This window comes from Neodiprion fabricii, chromosome 2 (genome assembly GCF_021155785.1).
Source record: "Neodiprion fabricii isolate iyNeoFabr1 chromosome 2, iyNeoFabr1.1, whole genome shotgun sequence".
Classification (NCBI taxonomy): Eukaryota; Metazoa; Arthropoda; class Insecta; order Hymenoptera; family Diprionidae; genus Neodiprion; species Neodiprion fabricii.
This window is the reverse complement of record NC_060240.1, coordinates 8,915,741-8,923,980: the sequence shown is the minus strand read 5'-3', so window position 1 is coordinate 8,923,980 and position 8,240 is coordinate 8,915,741. Positions and strand designations below refer to the sequence as shown.

General features: G+C 41.9%; 1 protein-coding gene across 5 annotated transcripts in view; it reads left to right on the top strand.

The window, feature by feature from the left end:
• The window catches only part of LOC124176520 (ankyrin repeat domain-containing protein SOWAHB), a 143,070-nt gene continuing 134,830 nt past the window's right edge, over positions 1 to 8,240 (top strand). For all 5 annotated transcript variants that reach the window (XR_006869401.1, XR_006869400.1, XM_046557920.1 and 2 more), the window contains exons 1-4: positions 1 to 5; positions 5,146 to 5,152; positions 5,718 to 5,844; positions 5,989 to 6,050. Coding sequence is in view for 3 of the 5 variants with exons in the window: in XM_046557920.1 (XP_046413876.1) it covers positions 5,718 to 5,844; positions 5,989 to 6,050 (189 nt within the window). In the remaining 2 variants the exon portion in view is untranslated. The remainder of the gene's footprint in view (positions 6 to 5,145; positions 5,153 to 5,717; positions 5,845 to 5,988; positions 6,051 to 8,240) is intronic.

Here is an 8,240-nt window from a genome sequence, read left to right as displayed (position 1 = left end):
TGTGCGTACACTGCCATGCTATATATCGCAAAACACGTTTTTTGCCCGCATAAATCAGTTAATTAAGAGGAAAAAAAAGGAACCGATCCTTGCCGCGGTTTCTAAGAGGCGATCCGAACGTGCAGAAGATCCGCCCGGTATCTCAGAAGGAGAGAGACGAGAGAGGCGTTTCGGATCTCCCCGGCATTCGAACCAGATTTCTCCGCTGCACCATTCGCAGTTTCTATATACAACGTACTGCACCACTGACTCCAGGCGCACCGGAATTTTTTACAAAAAACTAGACGGTGATAATGTTTCGCATCGATGCGATGTGGGGGAGCGTCTCTCGCGCATTCCTCTTATCCGCGGTGACTCTCTTCAACGAGACGGAACGCGAAATTCGTCGGCGGTGTGTACCTTGTGCCGTCGAGTCCTATCGAGCCAGCGCGAAACTGCGGTGCGAAAGATTTCACATTTTACGGTGACTAGAAAAATTGAGTAAAACCGGTATCGTTGAAAAAACTGTTTGAATATCGTTTGGAATTACAAAAAACGAGGCACGCGTAACCATTTTGCGCTATCGTCGATCCTTTTTTGGTTATTGCAACCCAAAATCGGTTTCTGAGGTTTACTCTACTTTTTTAGTTGAACAAGGCTTCAACGTCGATTTATCGTTGCAGGAGCATTAAATTTTCGCAACAGTTGCTAGAAAATATAGCAACAGCGATCGTAATGAGAAAGAATAGTAACGGATGCTGGACTTTCGGGTAACGGCTAGAAAACTAATTTTCATTTTCTACCTAGAACTGTATTGTTCGATTGTGGTAAAAACTGAAAATATTCAAGTACTACTGAGCGGTAACCGGAACGAAAAATTTCTCTCGGTGCACGACCCTGAAGACCCTCAAGATGTTAAGTATATTTTTCGAACTCGAGACACCTGGCAATTTCTCCACACACGTAATTTCAAGACCGGCAGCTTCGTAAAAGGCGTGCAACCTGGAACAGCAGCAGCACAATTTTGCAGGCGGTATCTCGCGCCCTGCGGCGAGTGCATCAACCGAAATCCTGACGCGGAAGATCAAGTGGCAGGACCGCAGGACCAAGAGCCATAAGCCAACCTCGCTTTCGTTTTACGTATGCATAAGCGCGAGCATAACCGCTGGCGGAGAAACGGGAAGACGGGAAACACGGGTAGATGATATCGGGACCGCGGAGATGCACCTCCGGGCGCCGCGGCCCTTTGTCTTTGACTCTCCGCTCCTCGCGGCCTGACCCAAAGCCTGACCCCGCTTCTCATCCCCCCGTTTTTACCCCTCTCTCGTCTCGGCTCACCCTTTTTTCCTCCTCTAGCTTAGCGACGTGAGCGATGAGAAACTCGCCGTCGTGTCGATGGAAACTTCTCCTTTTGTTGCTTCTTTCTTTATTTGACGCTCAGTTTTCTCCACATTTTTGCTGCCATTTTCATACGCTTTATAGACTTTTCGATTTAGTTATATTCAATGAACTATATTATACGTATTTTGTAGATCGATCTTTCAAATTGTTTAAACACAGTTGTTGGTTAGTATATGCAAATAAAATTGACGCTGCGGAGTATTCCAAGAGATAAATATTGCCACAACTTGACATTTTCTCTTGTATAAAAAGCATCTTGAAGTTCATCGTGTTTGTCAGATTTTGAGTTCAATTTTATTTAGGAATACTGGACGAATGTTATATTCTCACATTTATACAACTGTACTTTAAGCAAGTTAAACTAATTCAATTGTTAATTATAATCAATAAATTATCTAGTAATAGTTTGGTCTGTGAATATATTTAACAATAAGATAGTTACTTTGATTTAACCTGTGTCGAATTTTTCCTACCAAATGCACAAAGGCAGAAGAATAATCGATTCGACTAAAAATCACTTTCCATTTTTAGTCGATATATCGCTGCAACAACAGTGGACCACGATCAGATATTAAATTTATTTTGGAAAATTTATAATGCAATGTCGAGGGTAGCTATGATATTTTTCACCGTCAGTATTCTGAATATTAAAATTTCGCCGAGACGTAAGCGTCGGAGACTTTGCCGCATGAATTTCTAATCGTTGAGAAAATTGAAAATTCAACGTGAAAGTATAAGTTAACAGGGCTGATTGAATTGCAGTTGGGGGGATGACGGAAATTTACTTCCATATTTCTGCATGCGTGCGTTGCGCTACAGACGTCCGTCTGCGTGTGCGAGTCTAACGCCGATAAGTGGGGCAATTATTATTCATTATTTCATTAGAATATTTTAATGAAAACAGTTTAATTACAAAGGCACCACGTCGCTTCCTGCCCCTGGGTTCTCTGCCTCCGCTGGCCTCCACCACAGCCGGGAAGGCAGGCAAGGCAGGCAAGCCTAGACGCGGAGGCACTCACACGAGAACGAACTTATACCCGTAGCCCGCGGGAGAGCGTGCAACACGCATTCACTCCCGGTCCTTGACGTGTGCTTCGCCGGTGTGATTAGTAAGGTCGTTTTCCTAATTACTGGGTATAATAATAGGACTTGTTACTCCCCACACCGCCGCCTTACCCGATCCGCGAGTACGCGAGCGATCGTGCGGTTTCTCTCTCGTTACAGATTTACTCCTCGGTCTTTGCCCGATATTCGAAAGGAATTACTACGTCTGCGTGATCTTCGACGGTGGTATTTAATTACGAAAATCGCTTTGTTCGCTTCGTACCAACTCGATACCCGAAATTATGACCCTGACAGCTTCAACGAAATCCGAAGCGCCGTGATAACTACGTAAATTTGGCTGAATCGCGATCAGCTGATTCTCTTTTCGCCGCCATATTGCTCAGTCACCTAATTTCGGTCTGCTTTTGTTTTTCGATCGTATAGATACGACATTACGCTCCTCGGTAGTTATTTTTGTTTATTAAGATCGTTCATCGTTGTACTTTCCACGAGTTACTAATCAAACGAGGTAAAATATGAGCCTTAAAGCCTGCACGAGGTTCGAATCGTCGTGATAACTGCGTATTTCTGGCTGACTCGCGATCAGCTGGTTTTGTTTTCGCCGCCATATTGCTTAGCCGCCTAATATCCGTCTGCTACTGTTTTTCGATCGTATAGGTACGACATTACGCTCCTCGGTAGTTATTTTTGTTTATAAAGATCGTTCATCGTTGTACTTTCCACGAGTTACTAATCAAACAAGATAAAATATGAGCGAAAAGCTTGCACGAGGTTCGAATCGTCGTAATAACTGCGTATTTCTGGCTGCATCGCGATCAGCTGATACAGTTTTAAACGCGATATTGCTCAGCCGTCCACTTTTCTCCATTTCCCCGATACAGTCATACCTATAACGTACATGCACGCGGAGTGTTAATAAATTGAGTCTTCTTCCTCTTCCTCCTCTTCCTCATCGCCTCTGCATCTTCCACCTTCATTTCGCCGGGAAGCGTGGGCTATATGCTACCGGTGAAGATATTGCCGGTTGTAAATTATGGGGAAAATTTATCGCGTCAGTTAGTAATTACGCGTTGAATAAATATAGGCGCGTAATTCCGACGAGTCGTCCGCCAACCCTCCTCTTTCTACTACTTCTTGTCCTCCTGCTTCGGCTCGCGAATGCTCGCCAACTGGCAGGGACAGATTGGGATTAGCCGGTTCTCCAGCTTCCCCCATCCGCCGAATCCGAATCATTCCTTTATAATTGCTCTTAGAGTTCACACAGGCTTATTTTCATCCCTCTATACATATTTCATTTTTCCCTGAGTTATTTATAGTCGTGTTAACCTGAAATTAAATAGACTATTTTCAGAGCTTGTGTTGTCATTTTTCTTTCGCCGCTTTTCGTCCGCACAAGTTGTAATGAAAGTATGACCATTCCTTAAGGTTTCCTCTGGTCGATTTTGACTTTGACGTATATATCTCCGAATATCGAAGTCCACGTAACTCAAACGTGAAAAAAGGCTAAACAGCCCCATTCTAGACACAATTTCGAACAAAAACACTTCGAAACACCTTTATTTGCCGCAGGAATAAACAAATGGTATAAATTCTACCAATTTATAACTGCGATTTCGTCGAATCCAGGCCATTTCTTTATTTCTTCATCTGTGGAAAACGTGTTGGAGTGTTTCTGTTCAGAGTTTCGTGTATAATTGGGCTGTTGAACCCTTTTTGATATTTGGAGATATATACATCGACTCCAGGGTACCACCTTAAGGAGGAGTAGAATCGAGTTAAACCGTTCTCGGATTGAGGTGTTTGATTATAGGTGTACAGCGAGGATCTTCACGAACGTAGATTCGCATAGAAATGGACATAGAGTACGAGAATCGCAACGTCTAGATCTCGCTGGCTGGAATGTGGCGTGTTATACGAGCGCGGGGCTAAATCCGATGTTCGCTGCATACTTTGCGTGTGTAAAATATACCCATGTGCGTGATATACATATGTTACAGGTATGTAGGTATATACTGTAATGGGTGTGATGTACAAGGTGTAGTATGTACGTTTGGTATGTATACAACGCGGCCGCGGTAATTCCGAAGAAACGGTGGTTTGATATAGTGATTAAAATAATGATATCCACCCACTTACTACAGCGTTCCTGCACAACTGCACGTCGAGTATAATGAAAAGAGAATAATAATAAACTATAATATGTACGTAATTGAGTTGTTATTAAAAATTAACGCACGGTATGCAGTTATAGGAGAAGAAACCGCTTCTAGGAGGTGTGAAATTAAGAATCTGGTAAGTCCAGCTATTATCCAATTATAAATAATATACATTGTTTCTCTACTAGCTTCTTTACACAGGTGTTCTCGTAAACGAAATTTTATTGCATTGTTTAATTGCTAAGCATTAGTTTTATAAGTTGCATTTGATCATGCGTTCACAGATTCACGTTTCAAATTTTCGAAATCAGCCAAAATCGCGAATAACTTGTATTATACTTGGATAGATTGATTCCTTGGGTTAAAATTTAAAAAAAAATTACAATCAAAGGAACTTGCACGATTGAAATATTCTTTGAAATAACGAGGAATCGATCAAGCTAGCTGAAATTATTCGGAATCGTTGCGAGTCAGTGGAAATCACATGATAATGTTTAAGAAATTCCGTGGCAGAAACATAGGAAATTACGGCAATTGTTACAAGTCTTGCGGTGAGCGTCAAATTTTTTTTTATTTATTATCATTCTACAGATTTCTAATATGTATGCACCTCGATTACTCGGAGCGCTCGAATCTAGTTATAAACGCTCGAATCTGATTGTAAATACCAGATTCTTACTAGATTCGAGCACTCCAATCACCCGCAGCGTTCAAATTTAGTAACAAACGCTAAAATCTACTTACGAATAATAGATTTTTCATAAATCTGAGCTCAGATTTGTTGAGATTTGAAATCACTACGGCAGCTTGGAAAACTTACGAAACAATGTGCGCGTTGTTATTCCACAGGTGCGTTCGAAGTATGTACTCCGATTACTCGGAGCGTTAGAATCTGGTTATGAACGTTAAAATCCGATTATCAATACCAGATTCTTACTAGATTCGAGCACTCGAATCACCCGCAGCCTTAAAATTTCGTAACAAACGCTAAAATCTACTTATAAATACTAGATTTGCGTAGGTATTCAAAAACACGCGACTATCGACCACAGAGAGCGAGTCGACTAGGGAGAGATTCGTCCGCTTGGCGTCGCTGCGATCGCTGCAGTATCCAAGATGGCGACGCCCAGCGAGCTGTCGCTCGAAGAGATTCGCAAGTATTTGCTGGACAACGGGGGAACGGCCCGTAACCACGACCTGGTCAAGCACTTCAAGAAGTTCCTGACGGACCCCGAGACGCGAGGTGAGTTTCTAGAAGCATCGCGCCGCCGAGTTTTGTTCACCGGCAACTGCGAGGCGATCCGTCAGGGAAAGACGAGCAGCGCAAACTCTCTAAACTCGCCTCGGAACCCCGAAACGTCTTGACAATTCGGTATTCTGCTTTCAGTCGAGGCCCGCAACAAGTTCAAAGAGTACGTCAACTCCCTGGCCACCATCAGGAACGAGGAGGTGAGTTATTCCCCGAGCCGTTTGCTACTTGACAGTTCCTCCCATGCCCTTCCTTCCTCCACCTCCCCCCCGCCCCCCCCTCCTCGTCCACGCCTGCAGCGACTTGTTGCACGCGCGTTTCTCGCGCCGCGAGCGGCGTTGCCGCCTCTTCTTCTAACAGTCAGATTTTAAACCGCGTGATTCGAAACTAACGCGGATGAAATTTGTCTCGGATTGGTTTACGGTATGGTTTTCGGGGATTCGGCACTACCCATTTTTCAGATTATCATACCTACCAAGCTGCTTCTTATTTTCGTCATGTTGGAATTTCTTCGCCCCCCCTCCCCCTCCCCAAAAGTAATTAACAGATTTAGACAAAAATCTGGCTAAATCCCGGTATTTTTCCGATAACTCTAACGCGCCCCGTCAAGCAGTCCAATTTGGATACAGAAAATTGCATCCATTTGAAATTTTTTTTTAAGGAAATTGTTTATTACTTCAGAACTGTGTATGATAAAAAAAAAATCCTTTCACTATTTCGTAGGAAATTTAATGCTCTTATCAGCGAAAGAATTAAGACAGTTCTTTGCTGACAACGTGATGAATGTTAGATTTACGAAAATTTTACAAGTGATCTTTTTTGTGCGTGTTAGAGTTATCGGAAAAATTCGGGGACTTAGCCAGATTTTTTTTTTTCTATATTCGTTGATTACTTTTGGGGAGTGGCGCGAAGAAATTTCGACTTGACCAAAATAAGAACCACCCTAATACCTACGATAATTAGGACCGATATTCGTGACGGTGGAAAAATTATTGCGACAGTTTTCACGAGGTTACATGAATCTTTAGAGAATTGGTAAAATCATTTTATTTTTCATTCGATGCGATAATAATTTAATAACAAATCGTACGGTCATCGTCATAGAAAGAAGGCATGTTGTTGGAAATTATTTGGAATGTTTTTTTCATAGTACCCAGTAGATATCAAAGAAGCATAGAAACAAACTTAATTATTACTGTGCAGATAGTATCACGATTTTGCGTCGATTTTCAAAGGTGTCGGAATTAAAATTCTTTTTCTAGCCCATAAGCTGGACATAAATTTTCTCTAATATTTAATGGCAGTTTCGAATACTCGTTTTTTCCATTTTCGAATTATAAACTTTTACTCTGCTTGTCTTACTTCTATATCTTTAGGTAACACATATTTTTAACTTCAATTTGTCGTAAAAACATTAAACCTAAATCGGTTAAAACAGTATCGCGGTCGCTAAAAATATGAAATTATTCCCCTGATCTACTTTCAGTAAAAATATCGGTATTACTTGAAAATTTTTTTTTTATTTAAAATTTATCGTTACACCAACATCAATAGTTACATAGCGATAGTTACAAAAAAGTCCAGTACGCGAATGATCACAACCAAAAGGAATACACAAAAACAGACGCTAGATTTAATGGTTACGATTACAAAATTGACTTTTACTTTGTACCTTTAACTGTATATTTAAGTAAACAATAAAAAGGGAAGTAAGGAAACTGCAAAGCGGAACTAGAAATTTCCCTCGGCTTATTCACAAGCAAACGAACTCGGCAACGATGTATATTATACGTACAACAGCGATTGGGTGGCATGTAGGCAAAATCACTCGACGCTCTACACTCGTAACGTTATACATAACATACGAACCGCACCTACTCGGCGTATCTCATGACTCACGCGACGTTACAAACGCTCGTTCTCGGCGCTTTGTACTCGGCGAGTTCTTTTACGCGGCAAACTTCACCGCGGACAAAGAATCGCGTGCGACAGCGTAATTCGCACCTTCAACCGAACACCTCGAACCGATCACTGATCAGATATCAAAAATACGGTACGATCAGCGACCCGCCTATCTCGTGAGGAAAATCGAGTAATACGCGTTGCGGAAAGCTGCAGATTCTCAGGACTACCACCTCGAGCAGGCTCATGGTAGTGGCCTCCATTGATTACGGCTAACGATACTACAATTCTTGATAATAACTGTAATATGCTTCTGCGTCTACTGGTTTCAATTATAACGAGACGTCGTTCAGTTTTTAACACTTTTGTTGGTTGAAAAGCTCCGTTGTGATCAAATGTTCCTTTCGTAGTACAAGCACTTGTGTACAAATACCAATTAACACGATTTTTTCTCACAGCGGTGTGCGGTTGAAATTGTGAATTTGAGA